The 19,034-nt window shown below is 40.8% G+C and overlaps 2 protein-coding genes across 3 annotated transcripts; both read right to left on the bottom strand.

Annotated features, from left to right (window-relative positions):
• Positions 1–473: 473 nt before the first annotated feature.
• On the bottom strand, positions 474–4,411 carry si:ch211-63p21.8 (kelch-like protein 33). The gene is made up of 4 exons (XM_034230455.1): positions 3,595–4,411; positions 2,558–3,506; positions 2,282–2,452; positions 474–1,568 (listed from the first exon to the last, which is right to left on the bottom strand). The coding sequence occupies exons 1-4, from the start codon at positions 4,409–4,411 to the stop codon at positions 1,049–1,051; spliced, it is 2,457 nt and encodes an 818-aa protein (XP_034086346.1). The 3' UTR covers positions 474–1,048.
• Positions 4,412–7,062: 2,651 nt separating this feature from the next.
• LOC117555550 (protein mono-ADP-ribosyltransferase PARP14-like) lies at positions 7,063–18,845 on the bottom strand. Of its 2 annotated transcripts, XM_034230446.1 has the most exons (16): positions 18,531–18,845; positions 16,718–16,872; positions 14,373–16,475; positions 13,988–14,224; positions 13,661–13,879; positions 13,490–13,556; positions 11,898–12,044; positions 11,693–11,752; positions 11,320–11,496; positions 10,906–11,044; positions 10,734–10,789; positions 9,686–10,399; positions 9,460–9,593; positions 9,110–9,287; positions 8,926–9,002; positions 7,063–8,251 (listed from the first exon to the last, which is right to left on the bottom strand). In XM_034230446.1, the coding sequence occupies exons 1-16, from the start codon at positions 18,703–18,705 to the stop codon at positions 8,165–8,167; spliced, it is 4,725 nt and encodes a 1,574-aa protein (XP_034086337.1). In that variant the 5' UTR covers positions 18,706–18,845; the 3' UTR covers positions 7,063–8,164. The 2 variants fall into 2 exon arrangements, with proteins under 2 accessions (XP_034086337.1, XP_034086336.1); XM_034230445.1 differs by lacking the exon at positions 8,926–9,002 and having other exon boundaries at positions 18,531–18,844.
• Positions 18,846–19,034: the final 189 nt, after the last annotated feature.

Raw genomic sequence — 19,034 nt, 5'->3', positions numbered from 1 at the left:
AAATAAAACATGAAATACAATTTAAAAATGTTCCTGTTAACTTCTTTCCTCGTTGTTTGTTTGAATTGGCGAGGGAAATCCCCTCAATGTAAAAAAGCTTTTGCTGAACCCTTATTGTCATGAATAAGCTCTCCTATTAAAATAAAAAGGAGCTGCCTCATGAGCTTACTGCTTTTTCTCCAGCTACTGTACAGGAACCTTAACTTTTGTGTGTTAATCTTTTGTCTCTGAAAATGCTCACCAATGCGTATCTTTGTAACTACCACACAGACGGAGGTGTGACACATTTTCAAGTGCATTTAAAAACCTTGAAAGGATGTATTCCCAAACTGAGATGGAATTCGACAGAGATGGAAACTGAGGCTGTGTTCCCACCGTAACTCGAAAACCAAGGAACTTTTCCGAGCTCGATTGGAGGCCCTGGAGCACTGAAGCTAAACTGAAGAAAATACAAAATAACAGTGAAACTGAGGTCAATATGAATAGTAACTATTACTATATTGTTTATTTTTCTGTTGATAGACATCCTTTTACTTTGTGCTTACAAAATAATCACACGGTTCTGCACTAAAACACGAGACAAAAGTCAAATTAAGATCATGCATTTATATCAGACAAAATGAACATTTAAAAACGTCTGTTGTGTCAAGTAGTTATTTTTGTAATTCTGCTAATGCAGTCAGTAACTCTTATTCATATCCATGAGTTATCATTAAATTAAGTGCAGAGATTAATTTCATATTGTGAGAAACTGTTGATAGGTAATTATACTCTTGGGATATTTAATATATAGCAACAAGTATTTGGGATCGTATACATAATCCTACTGTTAAGTATAGTTTATTTTTCAAGAAAATGAAGAGACAAAACAATTCTATTGGTTACATCCAAGTCATTCTGAACTTAGATTTCTATCATTTAAACAAAATATCTGACAAAACAACCGTTTTTTTTTTAGCCAACCCACATTTGACAATAATAAATCCAACTTGGGGAACAGATCACACAAAAGAGGTTTTAAAAAAAGGTAATCTTGCCCATTCAGTTACTAAAGCCTAAAGTGCGGGGGCAATCGGAGCAGACATGCCCGTATGTCAGTAACAGCCCCAGGCAGTTTTCCCATCGTCTCCCATCGCTGTGTGATCGGTTCAAACCTGTGGACCAGTCCAGACTCACTGTAATCGTCCTGGCAGTATCCTCCAAGAACATATATCTTCTCCTCCAGGACGGCGGAGGCTGCGCCCACATGAGGAACAGGCAGAGAGGTGAAAGCAGTCCAGGAATCAACCACAGGATCGTACACCTCACAGGCCTGTTGGTCAGTGTAAAACGTCCGCAGGTTACACACACCACCGGCGACGTAAAGATGGCCTCGCAGTGGCTCCATGCAATGCTGGGCCCGATCATGGGTCATGTCTGCCAGGTAGGTGGTTCCTCTCTCTGGGTGGTACAGGAACATGGAAACCAGACACATGTACTTACAGTTGAAACCTCCAGATATGAAGATTCTTCCATCTAGGACAGTGGCCGCATGGCCGCTCAGAGACTGGTCCAAGGGCTGCGTAAAGCTGGGGAAATTAAAACAATCAGGAAGTGGAGTTAAATCTATCTCCATAATAGTCCATACTCCAATCCTTAGTTTAAGGTGATTTGACACTAATGAAAACATAGTTATAAAAAACTATGCTTAATCCGCTAATAGATACCCTTAAATACTACACATTGTTCCTTTAATAAAGAAAGTAGACATGTCTGGCATATTTATTCAATGTCAACATTCAATGGTTTTTTGGATGAAGGTAACAAAGGTTTCCAAGGCACTGACACATTTAGTATTTGATAGAGTCAAAATGGTGTCATCTGCTGGCCAACATTTGGTATTGCATTTGTATAGAAGGAGAGAGATTCAACATATAGGTGAAGTCACAGTTTTCATCATTGATATTTGATCAATATTATGAACACTGGCCAATTTGAAATAGTATATGTCTACTTGTCAATATTGGGACATATTCCCAAGCATGATATATTAAATTACACTTAATTTAGCTGATGCTTTTATACAAAGCGACCTACAAAAAGTGAAATAAACCATGAAGATACTAACTCAGAACAGCAAGAAATCTGAAAGTATATTCACTTTAAATAAGCCAAACTGTGTATTTATATTTTCACCTACATCCTCTTTAGGATTTAGGACACTTTGGAAAGGAACCTGACGCTTTTGAGCTAAATTCTTCAGATAATTAGTCTGTTTTAAGCTAAACGTCACTAATCTTACCTCCAGGAGTCAGTGTCTGGGTTGTACACTTCAACGCTGTCTACGTTGGTATTGATCTCCTTATCTCCACCAAAGGCATAAAGACACCCCTCTTGTACCACCACTGAGAAGTTGCTTCTAAACTCCAGCATGTCAGCTAGCCTCTTCCAGCTGTCCTGCACAGGGTCATAACTTGCATGTGTGCAATGAAGGTAGAGACGGAAAAGGTGAGACCAGTTTTGTGCACCTATGTGACATATAAATTATTGAAATTAGGAAAAGTATATTTGTAATTACCTGTAGGCGGATTTCATTGTGTCATCCTTGGTGTAGTAGTAACAGCCTCCAATCACATACAACCTTCCCAGTAATGCTGCGAGTCCATGCCTGAACTTTGGCTTGTCTGGCATCTCACCCAGCCTCCTCCACTCCATCGCCTTCACCAACCCTGGGCCACTGCGTAGGGAGTTTGCAAACCAAAGTTCCTTGTTTGGTATGCGCTGACAACCATCTGGGTTCAGCTGGTCTCCACCAACCACAACCAGAGCGTCTTTGGGATGCCGAACCCGGCACTGATCCTGGGTTTCGGGAAGGCTAAAACCAAATTCCTTGAGTGCTGAACCATAGAGTTCCACCTCCTTGTTTCCAAAGCACTCAATGCGTAGGTAAATGGCTCTGACCTCTCTGAACTCTCGAAAGGTCATGAGGGGGAACCGTACTCCGGTCATCAGTCGGCCAGCCTGGCCCAATCTCTCCTCAGGATCAGCTTCAACCCATGAGATTACAGCTCGAAAAACAGTCAACTCTGAAGGCACGCACAGATTATCGCAGTGGATGATATCTAGAAGCTTCTCTGCCGGTAAGTCCTGAAACTTTGGAGTGAGTGACACCTCCCAGAAGTTCCTCCGTACAAAGTCATTGGATTCCACGAGCAACTCTGACATCTCGTAGGCTTCAGCAAAAGAGGCCACGTCAAGGCAGGAGCTTCCTTCCATTTCCTGTCGCATGAAGTTGAGGCAAAGTGAGAGGGCAGGCTGGAATTGAAGCTGGATGGCCGTGCATGTCATCTCGAAGACACAGTCCCAGCTAAGTGGAAGCGTGCCACTGTAGGAGCATCTGATCAGAACGTCTAACTCAGACGCAGATATGAAGGGAAGGGAAATACGGGTTTGATGTGATTCTCTCATACCACAGGTGAACATGCCACGGAAAAAGTCACTGCTTGCTGCAAGGATAACTCTGTGGACTGGAAACAAAAAAAGAAGAGTCAGTCTAGTAGTAAATTACATCATTAACAAGACACCTACCAATAAATGGTATGATTGTCTACTCACCATAGAAAACAGCACCGCCCACATCTAAAATCACGTTACACCCCACTATGTCCAGCCACAACTTCTCAATGGACTGAAGAGTTATCTTCATCTGTTCTAGGGCAGAGTACTTTCGCTCTTCCTTCTTAGGACTTCTACCTTCATTCATCCTCTCCTCTTCACTGCAGAATTCCAGCAATCTAGGGATGTCCAGTGCTTGAGCTGCAGCCACAATAGAGGTTCTGCTCGCTCTGTTCAAGGACAATACGACTCCAGTGTAGGCAAACTCCAAAACTGCCTTTAGCCCAACAAGATCAACCTCAGGAGACAGAGACACTGACCACCTTTTGTCGTCATCATTGTGTATTCGTTCTTCATTTCCATTCCTCAGCCTCTCTTGGATAAAGGAACTGATTGCAGCGAGGATGAGGGAGTGTACGTTAAAGCTTTTTCCATTATGAGTGGTCAGAGTCAGGTCAGTCAGAAGAGAAGATTCCAATAATTCTTTCAAGGCAATGAATATCTCTTTAGGATAGGTTTCATTTCGGTATGTGTGGACATTCCCAAGTCCTTCATGCCCGAATGTGTCCTCATGCATATTCTGCCCAATTCCTTCCTTACAAGTACCAATTATCCTGTCCTCGGACCCCTCTTTCTTACCCATCCCACTCGTGAGCCCCATTCTGGAGTCATTGAAGGCCACAATCCGCCTCAGCTCACGGTTGTCCTGTTCAATCCCTTCTTGGCCACCATCTTCAATCACTCTTTTCCTCCGATCTTTCTCTCTCCTCCATCGTTCTTCCCATTCCATTGGAAGTGTACACCTAGTGAAGTCCATGTCTGCGGATAGGCGTAACTTTTTAACTAACTCCTACCCACAGTTCTTACTGATGAAATACAGCACAATATGTTATCTTGAATTCCTTTAAAGATGAACCTTTTATTAACATATTAACTTTGTCTGCCTCCCCAGATCTTGCTGTCCCACTCTTATCCACCCTCTCTCTCTCTATCTCGGATTCAACTTTGCTCAGTGCAAAACAAGCAGCTATTCATAGCAACTGGGTCACAGAGATCCAGTGGCAGCTGAATCTTGGCCTTAACTCGTTGAAATGTTCATCAAGGAAGAACATAGGGATTCATTTGAGTTAATTGCAGTCAATCAAGAGCCAGATAAAATACTTCCCTAGCATTGACCTCAACTATGACCTTGACCCAGAAACAAACAATTGTCAAGGAGCCGACGGAAACTAGCTGAAGTGTTTTTATGGGAAATGATTGCCTATTTTGTACCTCGTGTAGTTATTACTCATAAAATTATTTTCCACAAAGGATGTTTCATCCATAAACTATAAATATAAATGATTAACCTGGCCTAATTCATCAAGTGTGATAAAGGCTACAGAGTATGTTGTATATTGTGACAGAAAAAGATGATATGGACTTTTGGCACCAACACGAGAGGTTTTTAAAAAATATATGAATTCCTGAACCCAAAAAAAGACCCGGAAAAATAACTATACATTAATCATCTGACTCCATGTCCAGATAACACCTTGTGAACTCTGTGCCAGTGGAAAAGCTGTGTATTTTTCATTAAATGGAGCTACTGTACTTATGACATTTAGCAAAATCCAATTTGTTTGAGCTTAACCAGCTCACCAGTTGTTCTCCACCAAAATCTCTCCTATTAAGTAGGACATTTAGATTATTATCTTAAACGGACATTTTGTAGACATTATCAACAACGTCGACAAAACAAAAGCAATTGACAAATTGCAATGAGGAAATAGGCCAAGTGTTTTATGTTATCTGTTTTTCAGCTTTGATCTACAGTATGCAATAGTTTTGACAAATGATTAACCTGGACCTTTTATAAATGGATGTCTTCACTGTCAGTAAACAGTCCTTCCAATACATCTAACAAGTGCTTTTCAGCCTGAACAATGGAGAGACTGTCAGTGACCATGGTTGTGTGGTTGCTTGCTGCATCACAATGCCAGGAGGCGAAAAATGAAATCCATGCAAACAAGCGGGTAGAGACGGATTCTCTCCAGATTTTAAACCAAGGGCTAGAAGCACCAGTCATATTGACCACAAACTCAACAGAAACCCTGCCAAGCTGTGAGCGACCCATCTACACGGTACTGAAGGAGCTGGGGGCTCTGGAAGAAAAGCTTGCGGCTACTGTGCGAACCCTGGAGGAAACAAACAAAAAGCTAGAGGCCAGTGAGAAGAAGTTGTCTGATCTCGACAGCAGGGTGACTGAACTAAGTACAGTGGATCAAGGTAATGAAGTACAATATACTTATAACCTGTAGTGGGCTTGATTATTCTAGTATGAACATACACCAAAGCTAGAGTTGCACATAATTTATTTTGGCAGACATACATTTATGTAATGACTCTTTGGTATTATCTCTAGCCTTCAAAGTGATTTCCTTTGAAGGGTTAAAGCTTCTTTGACATATTGTGTTAATACAGGGGGATGAGGTCTCAAACACAGACAGGCAAAAAGGAACAGTTCAGGGTTTTAGTGATAAAATGAAGAAAACACAAGCTTACTGGCATAGATAAAAAAGTCCAATCACAAAACACAGAGTCTATCGGTAAACAGAACCAAATAAGTGCAAGTGAGCAGATACACATTCTGGTTAGGTTCTCAAAATCAAGGCACGAAACAACACAATGTCAAGGAGTTCGGTCAAATGACAGGGGAATGACTGGTACATTTGGGTTACTGACTGGCTGATAAGGGGAAAGCAGAACAGGTGAGCCGCTGGGCAGGGGAGGGGTTACTGCAGCCTGAAGAGAGTGGCTGGATGTGGGAGTTTGAAGTCTGTGTGCATCTGCTGGGTAGAAGCCATCAGCGAGATGTAAAGGGACCCTTTTAATTATCTCTCAATATTGTTATATTTTGTTTGTCTCTCAGGAAGGCCTCGGGTTGCATTTTCAGCTGCACTTCCAGTAGATGGCACCATTGGTCCTTTGAATGTCCATTACACTCTGGTGTACAAACGTGTTCTTTCAAACATTGGAGAACGTTACAGCCCAGTCTCAGGTCAGTATTCAATGTCCTACAATTTCACTCTTTCAACTTACAATCACACCTGCTATGGAAGTATTGCAGGATTGATACACAAACTTTTGTTTTTTCTTCTCTCTCTTTCTGTTATTTCTCTACAGGTTATTTTACAGCACCGGTGCAAGGAGTCTATTATTTCACTTTCACTTCCTTCTGTTGGGCTGGTAATGAAAACTGTGGTAGCAGTTTGTTCCTAAATGATAACCAAGTAGTGTCATGGTATAGTTCAGATGATCATAACCCCCACTCTGGCTCTAACAGTGCTGTTTTGCAGCTGCAAGTTGGAGACAACGTGAGTGTTCGTGTCTGGCACAATAGCAGGATTAGTGATAATCACAATAAGTACTGCTCCTTCAGTGGATTTTGGCTTTTCCCTTTGTAAAATAAAATAATTGATCAGTCGGTTTTTTATCAGATCAAACGTTTAATAAGGTGAAAAAAGGCTGTGACTTTAGCTTAACACTTGATGTTGTTTGTTAATTAAAAATGAGAATACAATCGTTGTTTCTAACCTGATTCGTGTTGGAACACATTGGAATTGATAAGACTTGCATTTGTATAATTTCATGAATTAAAAAAATAGCTTTTTAACTGTTTGAATATTTGTTGTGGAAGGTATGTCATGTTAAAATGGTTATATTCTGTACTCGTTCGTGATTTCTAAATGACACGATTGCTAATATTTCTCGATACCTTTGAATCATAATGTACAACATCAATCAATATATCATATTTTTTTATTTTCATTGTTGAGGATGGTGCACCGTCTCTCAAATGGACCATTCAAGTGAATTTATTGGAAAAACATTGAAAATAAAAAAAAAATTCAATTCAATATGCATAATGTTGAACCTGTTACCTTAACTAAATACATAATGTTTAAAGGCAATTTAAAAAGGAAATAAAACCAAAATAAATACTTAAAATGAAATAAATAAAAGTATAATAACCCTTAAAATAACAATCGTTGCATGATTGAAGTTATTGCATACAAAACATTTAAGTAGAATCACACTAGCATCACATTTTACTGTATGGCACATACAGTGTTCAGCTTTGGAAGATATTAGGTTTAATTAAAGGATCTCCCAAATTAACGTATAATTTCAAGTGTTAAAGCTTTGTCCTTCAATACAATGCTGTTGAATACACATGGAGGATGTGTTAAATGGCATCTCTTCTATTTGTCACAACATCTGATTGTTTTAGTTATTTAAAAGTGCTTCTCTATTCCAAATCAGCTCACGAAAAAAATATCTATAATCTTTATGGTACATTCCAAAGTGTAACAAACCATTTGTTTTAGTTACACTCAGCTGAAGGTGATAAGGTGTTCTGGGTAGGCCTGGTTATCGTGGAAGATCACGAACATGGAGGGGTTCTGCTGGTTGTCCACACAACTGTCGAAGCAGTCAGTTTTGTCTGAGCCTCGAGGAGGGGGGGCTTTCAGATCAGAATGGCCGACTGTGTAGCGACCGGTCAGGACTCGAGCCACGTACAGCCTCTTCATGCCTGACGCGTCTGCCGGGGAAAACCTATCAGCCGAATACGCCGCAGTGACTGCAAAGTACACTCCCTTTCCATATACAGCAGCTGTGATAGAATTAAAAAAAAGTAAATGTCAATATTTTTCATTCTGGCAGGCCCTTTATAATCAGCAGATGTAGTAGCCATGCTTTTTGACAGGTTAGAAAGCAAACATATCTGTAATATTTAATTTTGAGTGGTAGCAGTTCCAATTAAAAGACATATACAATTTATTTCTCACTAGTCAAGTTACTAGCTTTTGATATCAACATTTCTATTCTTATATGCTCATTGTAAATATCTTAACTTACAATATGATTTCTGAATTATTCGCATGAAGTCCTTACATTTTTCGACACTAAGCTTAAGAGTTGACAAAGCCGCTGTCCCAGAGAACTGCTGTGATTCCCCTCTGTATAATCTGCGCTACACATATGCTCGTATGGTATACTCTTGGTATCGCTATCAGATTGCAAGCACTATCTGTTCCTGCAGTGGTTAGCTTGTCTGCTATCTCTCACTCCTGTGCGTCTTTAGGAAACTAGCCAGCTTCAGCAAAATGCCTTTTCACCGTTATCGTCACACATGAGTTTTGCAGTAGTGATGGTTTTTACTGAAGTCCTGTAGTTTCCTGTCAGTTCAAAATATGGAGCTTATTGTAGCCAATTCCTGCCCATTCTTTGCGTTTAAACTGTCATGCAATTCATGGTAAACATCCATGCTGTAATTACGGGTCAAACCTGTGCTTTATTTGCGTTCAATTCCTTTTGAGGCGTAAAGTTTTCCAGATAAATCAAGAGCGTGAACGGTGACATCCCTAGTTAAAAAAGGCTTGACATATATTAATTTGGTTGCAGAGAACATCCAAACAAGTCAAATTGTAGCCAGAAGGAGGTTAGCTTAGCATGTTAGAGCATTCCTTACCATGTGCTCCTGCAAAGTTCCTGTCAAATTTGCCCTTTTCAATGCAGTTGCAAGAGTCTGCTGATGTGCCATGGTAGAGAAATTTCTCCCCATCCCCAGCTGTGTCATTCGTGGCTAATAAACGCTTCTTGAGCACAGTATAGCCATACCACAGGAAGGGGTTTTGCACTCGTTCAATCTGAGATCAGAGAAAATGAATGCATTACTTATTCTGTACGGTAGGTGTTACATACTTTCTCAAAAAATAAATATTGACATGTCATTGTAGCAAAAGCAAAAGGTGTAAATAATAGAATTTAAATAATTCAAAAGGCATATTATGAGAATTTTTTTTGTGTCATCATACTCACTTTGTGAATGTTGTATTTAGCCGTTTGGAGGAAGCCCTGCGCTATATTCATGTACTCTGAAGACGTAGGCTGCAGCTCCACCTTTGTAAAGGATCCTTCATGCATAGGTTCCCAATGTGCCGGAAACTCCAAGGCTGATAAATAAAATGATATGTATTTTACACATTGTTGCAAATAAAAAAAACAGAAATCAATTGAAAGTTTAGTTTCGTAAAAAACAGCATACTTGTGTCAGACTCGTTCCTTTTCACTTCGAAGGTGATGCCTGTAAGCTGGTTAGTGGCTTTATTTTCCTTCAGGTTCACGGACACCTTTATTCTGTCTGGTGAGGTGATGTCTACAAAAACTTGTTTCTTCTTGTGAGCCTCCTCCAGAATGTAGTTGTCGTGCAGGCTCAGCTCGCACCAGACTTTATTTGTATCCTGAATTGACCACTGGACATCGAGAGCTAACATTGCTTCATTATTTTCTTCGATGTCTTCGCTAAGTGCTTTTCTGATTGCTTTGTTTATAAGCTCGATGATGGTCAACACGTCCTCTTTCAGGCCTTTCAGCACATAGACCTCTGTTCCTGACCCTGAACGATCTCTAGCTTCAGCTCTGGCTGCGTTTTTTGCTCTGTTCCCATTCCGACCTTCAGAACTTTGACGTTTCTTGTATTCCAGGCTCACTCCTAAGACTTTGAGCTTTGCCTGCACTGCTTCCCGCTCCATGTCATCAAGCCTGGAGAAATCCTCCACATCCACGTCTTTCTCCAACAGCTGATTCTGCAGGATCCCCTCCAAATCTCTCGTCATGGTCCTGATGATGTCCGGACCACAACCAATCACACTTATCACAGCTGGAGGTGGCTTTGAGGATGCGAAGATTTTGCCTTGAAGTGTTGCAGTGGTCCTTGTTCTTGTCTCCTGCCACTTCTTGTGCATTTGTTTAGCTTTTTCTAAGCAAGAAAAAGAGACAAAGGATAAGATAGTCTTCACGTTTTACACACACGCAATCTACTTAACTGAGAATGTTGTCTCCATCACTTCATGAGCCAAAATAACTATATACCAATGTAACTTTTTTGTTTGCTGATGACAACAATGTACATGACATGATGTATTCCCGAAACATTTAAATAGTGTGTCTTCATTAGGGATGACAATAACAAAGTAAAAGTTTATCATTTACAAATTATGATTGTTTGCAATGAATGACTGTTCAAATAGTTCTTTGTGACGCCTGTCCAGCACAAAGTATCACATTTTCCTCACTTATAAATGAAAACAAACCTCTTAGGCTTAGGTGGCGAGTGGCTGTTTGTCCAAAGCGGTTCTCCAGCTCTGATCTGTAAACACAAAAGAAAAGATCTTTGAAACAAGCGATTCTGACAGGTCGAACAATGCAACCCATGCTACAACGCAAGCTTTACTTTCCATTGTATGAGTGAGGTTTATATCTGACCTGAAAGCCTGAAAGACCGATTTCTGGAAGATGACAATGCGGATAAGTTTGAGGCAACTTGGTTTCAAGTCCATAATAGCTGAGGTCATGCCATCCAGCAACGCTTTACATGCTTTGGTCAAGTCCATATTAGCTGCACCTGATGGGATATAAAGAAGACACCAATGATGCTTATTATACTGCTGCAGTGACTGGTTGGGACCTTTATTTTGAAATGTGTCAAATTGGTATCATTGTTTTCTAACTTGGAAATAACTGAATGGCTCTTCTTCTACTTGAACATGTTATTATGTATATATTTGTGAAATTTGTAATCAAGTTAACTAGATAGAAAATCATACAACATTTGGATCATTAAGACACATTTGGTGTCAAACATAATGCAAAGTACACATTAACACACACAGTACTAACCAGTGTTAACAGCAGGGAAGGACACTGAGCTGTAGCCTTTGCTCTCACACTGCTTCAGTATCTTTTTGCAATTCTTACGAATCACTTCATGGTCACTCTTGAAACTAGCATGTATGATTTCCTTGCAGGCAAGCCCCCCAGGTCCTGTAGTACACATGAAGTCTGCAGGAGTTCCCACTGCCAGAAACAATATTAAGAACATATGATATATGAAAAACCATCATGTTGGATTGTGTATAAAATGTTGGTTTTGTAAAAATGAAGCCATGTGCAGCACACATTTAAACCACATTTTATGAACATCTCCGCAAGTAAATGTGATTTATTATCCGTCTCTGTCCTCCTTTGTGTGATGAAGTGTTGAAGTGCTTACCTTGTGCCAATTGTGTATGGACACTGGGCCCCGCTGCAGTCAGAATGGCTTTAGACACACCTATGGAGTTTTAAAACACACATTTACTTTAGGATATTTTGTATGAATATGCTGTATAAAAAGCCTAAAAAAATATCACCAGTGTGAGGTGCCGTGGTACTCTACAGTTTTATTGAAATCAAAACATTTAGAAAATGAATCATACCAGATTGGTTGTTGGAGAAGTCAGTTGTGTTGACAATGACATCAGTGTTCTCCTTAGTGATGTCACCAACGGCCATCTGAAGCTTGATACCACCCAACATGGCTGTGACCTCATCGTTAGTTGCGGAGATATGGCGATAAAAGGAAGCTGGCATGTCAATCAAAAAAGAAAGTTCATTACAAAAATATCTCCCGGCGGCGCTCGTGTGACAGGCTTTTACAGTTGAGTAGTTTCTATCTATTCACGATTTATTTGTATTAACTGCAAACAATACGAGCTACCATTTATATATATATATATATTTTTTTATCCTTTATTTATCCAGGAATGTCCCATTGAGATACAAGATCTCTTCTTCCAGGGAGTCCTGACCAACACGGCACACAACAAGTTTCAACATAAAAAAAGGGCATTAAACAAAAAACATACAATTCAAATATAAATACAGAAGGCCATTTGTGCAGTGGCAAGAAGAAGATATATTTGATATGGCATCTCTTTTTTTAAATATACTGCTACTTTCTTAACCACCGTGTACTTATCTGCTATTAGTTTAGTTGCTTATTGTGTTTTTTATTAATAATAACGTGTGTATACTAAAGCACCCAGATATTGTTCTAAACTGTATTAAATTAAACAGGTATTATCTTGAACTGTATTGAAGTGAACATGTATTATTTGGGACTGTATTGAAGTGAACATGTATTATTTGGGACTGTTTAAAGTAATCCTATATATCTAAACCTTCTTACTTACACTCCATGACCCAGAGACCCTGACACACACACACATACACCTCCTGTCTCCATGCAGCACACACACATAAACTCCTTAACCCAGATATCAGCAACACACACACATACGCCTCCGCTTATCAGCATGCACACACACACACATACACTTTCCCTCACTAACACACACACATATTCTTTTTTCAAGGTTCCTTGCTGGGAAATTAAAGGAGTTGGGTCCGGTGGAAGATAAGAAGTGGCTCTCCACCTCAAAAATATATCCATATATACTGTTGTGTAGTCATGCAAAATGCCCCCTGTTTCTGACTGGCTGGTCCCGATATCTGTATCGCACGGCAGTAGAGCGGGGAGCCCGGAGTGTTCTGTTTCAGGGCACTCTGTATTTCGTATTGTGTTTTTTACTGTATTAAAATCAGATTATTGTTATAACTTTTATGCCGGTGTGTTGAACTCCCTCTTTTATCAATCTGACCAGGCTCATCTAAAGGACGGCGCGGAGCAGAGGTGGGCTTTAAGCCACCACTATTGGGTTTGCTCCTACAATCCTTACATAAGTCTATTCTCTTTACTTTATCTGCACTATACTTCTGCTATTGTAATAATGTACATTTCCCCGTTGCGGGACAAATAAAGGAATTCTGATTCCGATCTGATATATACGTAAAAGCAACTTGTAGCATGTTAGCATTAACTTAAAACGTTTTAATATGGTGGTGGGTAGCCTATTTAATGTTTTTCTTCCCTTTTGCGGCCTAACAATGTTTGTTACAGCCCTAGAAATTATAGAAAACAAGCAGATTGTCAAAGTATTGCTGAAAATAACTGAATATCCACAATAACCTTGGTCTGGGTCAGCATCGTTTGTGAACCCTCTGAGATGCATGGTGTCCTGGCAAGACTGGAAGGCCTGGAAAGACAGTGTAAATGGTGTTGTTCCGGTTCCACATGCAAAATGAAAAAACTGTTATATGTCTTTTTGTTACCAGGCATTGCCACTACTTTTTTTTTTACCTTGCTCGATTGGGTGGATTGGACGATAATACGGACTACGAAAGATGTTCCAGTGATTCGGTTATGTTCAAATTGACGGACTTCCTCCATTATAACCCTCGCTGCCACGCTGTGAGGGAAACGTAGAGCAGCACCGACCCCCAGCACAGGGAGAGCAACTGAACTGTAGCCACGGATCTGACAGGAAGCCAGAATTCTTCTGATGCCATTTCTCAAGACCTGGAAGATTCAAGCATTATCAAGATCAGTACACCCCTACGTTTTATTGAGTAGGAAAAACTAAACAAAGACATAAAATCTAGTAACAGATTGGTTGCATGGCTTCACCTGGACAGCAGTTCCCTGTTGGTTATTATCCCAGGGAGTGAGGTTGATGAAGAACACTCCTCTAGATTGAAGTGCAGGCAAGCCCTCCACCAGGATTATTTCACCAGGAATTGTAGCTCCGCCTGCTTCGTTATAAAACGTTTCAGTCAGCTGAGGTCCTACCATGTTGGACAAAAGGTTTCCAACACGGGAAGAGAGAGGATCATGGCCAACCATGGGGGACACAAGGCCATCCACCTAGGAGAATACAATCATCTAATGACATCCAATTTATGATTTAAATGACAGTTTTTTACATCAGTACACAGCAATTACAGCAGATTAGCTTGTCCTTAATCAAGTGACCAAAGTTACATTAATGCATCATCTTAGCGTAGAAGCTCACCTGCTGGTTCTCGATAGATCCCTGAATGATCTCTACATGGACACCCCCTCCAGGAGCTCCAGCAGTGGCTCCTCTTGCTGCGGATTGGGCAGAAGCATCCATATGAAACCCCAGATCACTTGGTGCCCTGTTTCCGGTACTTGTTCCTTGGAGAAGCCGATCACATGCATCCTTCATGGACCTCACCACCTCTCCTCTGTTATCAATCAGGATGATTCTTCTAAGGCTTCGCCCTCCCTGGCTGCAAAACTCCTTTACAGCAGTTACAATAGCCTCAGAGCACACAGTCACAGGTACACCAAATAAACCTGAGCTGATACAGGGCATAGCTATAGATCTGAACTCCATCATCTCTGCTAAATTCAAAGCAGACTTGACAGTTTTTTCCAGTAACACCCTTTCTTGTCCACCAGCTTTTCCACTTACAGGCCCAACAGCATGAACCAGACTCTTGCAGTTTAAGTTCCCCCCTGTGGTCACTACCGCGTCACCAGTGGGAATTTTCCCAGTCTGCTTTACTAAAGCTCTGCTTTCCTTCTGCACCTGAGGGCCACCTGCTTTAGACAGTGCTGCAGCGACCCCTCCACTATGGTCCAGATCTTCGTTGGCAGCGTTCACCAGGGCATCAGCTTCCTGTTTGGAGATGTCACCCTGGCACACAAGCACCTGGAGCCCGTCACGAAGGCTGTAGCTAGCAACTGTTGTGTTTACTTGACCTGCGCCTGCATCAGATGCAAAAATCTGTCTAGTAGCGTAAGCTTGTTCTTGGAGCTGTACGAGACACTTCTGAGAATGAGCATATCTTAAAATGTTGTCCCTTCCAGAGCTGCTTTCAATATACCGCACTGCCCCTGGCAATTCAATGATGACTCTGCCCTTATCAAGGGAGTCCAAAAATGTAGCGAGCCTATTCCTAACATCAGTCACTTTGCCAGATGGACCTTCCAGCAATATTGTGGGCCGAGAGGAAGATATTAAAGGACAGAAGGTAACCCCTGAATAATCAAAACCATGCAGCTGCAACAATTCAGGTAACTCAAGCGCTAACTCTGGGTAAGGGAGATTGACTTTGCCCTCTATGCTAGCATGATCCAAAATAAACTGTATGACAACTTCATTTAGCTCTTCAACCTCTTTGGTGTGCCCAAGTAAGAACACACTGCTGTCTGCGCCAAACACAACCTTGGACCTGTATTGCCCTTGGTTCATCTCCTTTGTCTCGGACTTTAGCTTTTCCTGAAGCTCAGATGGCACAGCGGAGCAGTTAGGAACATCAATCTTGACTTCCTTGAATTTTTCCTGTAGTTTTTGTTGGATATCATTCAATTTATCAGCAGAGAGACTGAAGAAACGCAGCTCCGTTTCCCGTAACTCTACTTCGGCATTGTCACTAAACCCTAAGAATTGTCCAAGCACCCCTGGACCTCTGTATACATTTCTCAAGAAGGAAAGAAAATGTGGGCTCATGTCAGAAACTGTCCTTTCGAATACCAACTTCTCCTGATCAGAGATCCGATCTTTAGCTTTAAGAATATCCTCGACAGAACCTTCCAAATGCAACTGACCTGGAGCTCCCTGCGTGACCTTCACTCCTGGAAAGTCTTTTTGCAAAGTGTGCTCAATCTCTTTCCAGAGGAGGCGGAGCTTAGCCTCGCCCAGTCGACAAATGCAAGTTTGCCTCTCAAGTAACCGTGGCCTTTGTTTACCAAGCAAGGCTTCTACATCCATCAACTTGGCGTTCACCTGAGAACGCTGCCCAACAACAACAGCCATCCCATTCTCGCTGTAGACCTTAACGTCATTGGTGGTCTGAAGAGAGTTCCTGGACTCAAGCAAAGCTACAACTTTGTGAGGGTCCACCTCACAGTGGCACAGGTAACCATCAAAGAGTTGGTCAACCTCTGCTCTCCAATCTCCAACATAATCTGCAGCACCAGGTTGAGTAAAACAGCTAACTAAAACCCTCCCTTCCTCTGGGTACAGCTGAGCAGAGCAAGCCAAAGAGACTAGTTCTATCTCCAGTCCTTCCCAAGCCTTTGGGCATTCCTTCAGGTATTGTAAAAGGTAAGTGTCAGGTTGTAGTTCATATTCTTCAGGCGGCTCCTGATGGAAAGATATCAAGTTTCATTTTTAATACAGAACCGTTTTAAGGAGTTATGGAAGTTCAATCAACATATGCCATCTATGAACAAGACTATTTTAAATTAAAGTGCTGGGATGCTTTAACAATGAATTGGAAATACCCTAAAACTAGTTTTATACACAATCATTTTCAATTGTTCGTATCAAACTGAGTAGGTTTCTTTTGCTCTGAGACACTAATTAGGAAGACTTTCCACACTGACCTGCGATGAAGGTGAGTCCAGTTTTAGGCTAACTAACTTGCTTGTAGTTGGGGTAGTGATGGGTGAGCAGGTGGGTCTTTCTCGCACATTCAGCACAAGATGAACATCTGCAAACTTTACTTCATGTTTAGATTTCTGCAGGACTCTTTGCTGATCTGAGACAGAAAAAGGAGACATTTTAGGCCCTTTGTCTTGAAAGCATCCCCAGAGAGACTCAAAACAACAATGAAAAGATTGAAGCCTCTACAAAGAGAGGCAAAAAAGCACAGAGCTGTTCAACGACCACAATCAAATAAAACCATCTTTTAACAGACAAAATAACCCAAACTAGATTTAAAACGGCCTTAAAACGACCCCAAGAGATGTAAGGCAAGACAAGGCAATACATGTAAGCACCCACAAAGAGAAACAAAACATCTGGAGACATATTAAAGCATCTACAGACACACAACAACCACAAGGGGTGCAAAACAACTACGAAGAGAAACCAAACACCTACAAATGGATGCAATATAAACTAGAGACACAAAACCTAAACTAAAGTAGATACGACAACTGCAAACAGACACACAACAACCACAAGGGTGTGCCAAACATTCACAAAGAGACACCAAACGCCCATTAAAGAATGCAATATGAACTATGCAGAGAGACAAAACAACCATAAAGGAATGCAAAATGACTACATAGAGCAGTGCTTCTCAAAGTGTGGTCCGCGAGCGCCCCCTAGTGGTCCGTGAGTATATTGGTAACATTTCACATTTTTAATTAATTAATTAATTAACGTTTTCCGCACTCTCGCGGGAATATCTCCGCAATGGAGCGAGCTTAAGTTTCACTTTCGATTGCATGATATAACCCAGATAAACACCTTCATCACACATGTGGCCACTTGTTTGTACAATTTTCAGGAGATTTGTAAAAAACGATGTGTTTTTGGATATTTGTGGAGTTAGGTGGTCCGCGAGTGTTTTTTTATTGGTTAAGTGGTCCTTGGTATGAAAAAGTTTGAGAAACACTGATCTAGACATATTAAAGCATCTACAGACCCAAAACAACCACAAGAGGCTGCAAAACAACTACGAAGAGAAACCAAACACCTACAAATGGATGCAATATAAACTAGAGACACAAAACCTAAACTAAAGTAGACGACAACTGCAAACAGACACACAACAACCACAAGGGTGTGCCAAACATTCACAAAGAGACACCAAACGCCCATTAAAGAATGCAATATGAACTATGCAGAGAGACAAAACAACCATAAAGGAATGCAAAATGACTACATACTGTAGAACCAGAAAGAGGGGCAAGCCAACTAGAAAGAGATTCAAAAACAGACGAGATACAAATCCACTAAAGACATGCAAAGTGACGAAGAGAAAAGCAAAACAACAATACCATGCAAAATAACCATGCAAAGCCAGACACCAGAAAGTAGAAATTATACAGTTGACGAACACAATACAATTTGTTTTTAATATGCTGAGTCCAAGGTTCATTTTGTACATTTTGAGGAGCAGTCTGAACTCCCTGTGAAAGTGAAACTAAAAGGATATGTTTCTAAATGTAGACTGAGAACGTTGATATACAGCACAGTGTGAAAGAGGAATATCGACACTGAAAAGGTATAGATGTAGCTCTGTAAGCAGAAACATAAATCTGTCTGTTTGATTAAAAAGCAAAAAGTATGGAATGAGATCAACATGTTTACAGTGCAGCCATACTTTCACTTTCGCCAGCCAAAGCACTGCGTATTTAAAGAAAACATCGACATGACCCTGTGAACGGACATCATTTAAAAGCTTACCTGCTCTGTCATTAAACGCAATTCGGTACACTTTATTTTCTTGGTTTGTTATCGAACCGCATTCACCACCTCCTGATTTGCGACGATTTCGAAAGTAAAGTTCTGCCCTCTTTTTACTTTCTCCGTCCAGATTAGGACACTCGAAGAAAACGGGATACTGGAAAGCGTCATCCATAATGTAAACACTTGATAAACTAAACAATTAAAATGTATAGCCACATTACAGGACGATTAAACACTGGTGTACCCGGGTTGAACGCAGTCGTCTCAAGTGCAGGCTCAGGGGTTTCCTTCAGAATTTAAACTGACGTCTCTCGAGCAAAATCACGCGTGACTTCAACGAGACTTCCCACTTCCAGGGGTGTCCAGTTGTTTAGTCAACAACGCATATAATAATCTAACTAACACTTACTGTGGAAAGCCCGACAGAACAACTTTGAAATCACACAGTTTATAAATAATCGGTGTAAAATTATGGAATAGATTTAAACCCATTGTCATCAA

Source organism: Gymnodraco acuticeps, unplaced genomic scaffold (assembly GCF_902827175.1).
Source record: "Gymnodraco acuticeps unplaced genomic scaffold, fGymAcu1.1, whole genome shotgun sequence".
In the NCBI taxonomy this organism is placed as follows: Eukaryota; Metazoa; Chordata; class Actinopteri; order Perciformes; family Bathydraconidae; genus Gymnodraco; species Gymnodraco acuticeps.
Note: the sequence above shows the minus strand (reverse complement) of the source record. Positions and strands in the feature narration are given on the sequence as shown.

Excerpts from the sequence above, each read along its gene's own strand:
- si:ch211-63p21.8 (XM_034230455.1), bottom strand. The coding sequence starts at position 4,411 with ATGGACTTCACTAGGTGTACACTTCCAATGGAATGGGAAGAACGATGG. Across the intron at positions 2,453-2,557 it reads ACAATGAAATCCGCCTACAG|TTATGACCCTGTGCAGGACA; the intron begins GTAATTACAAAT and ends CACACATGCAAG. Across the intron at positions 1,569-2,281 it reads CCAGACACTGACTCCTGGAG|CTTTACGCAGCCCTTGGACC; the intron begins GTAAGATTAGTG and ends TAATTTCCCCAG.
- LOC117555550 (XM_034230445.1), bottom strand. The coding sequence starts at position 18,705 with ATGGATGACGCTTTCCAGTATCCCGTTTTCTTCGAGTGTCCTAATCTG. Across the intron at positions 13,557-13,660 it reads AATCCACCCAATCGAGCAAG|GCCTTCCAGTCTTGCCAGGA; the intron begins GTAAAAAAAAAA and ends CTGTCTTTCCAG. Across the intron at positions 12,045-13,489 it reads CGATGCTGACCCAGACCAAG|CTTCCTTTTATCGCCATATC; the intron begins GTTATTGTGGAT and ends TTGACATGCCAG.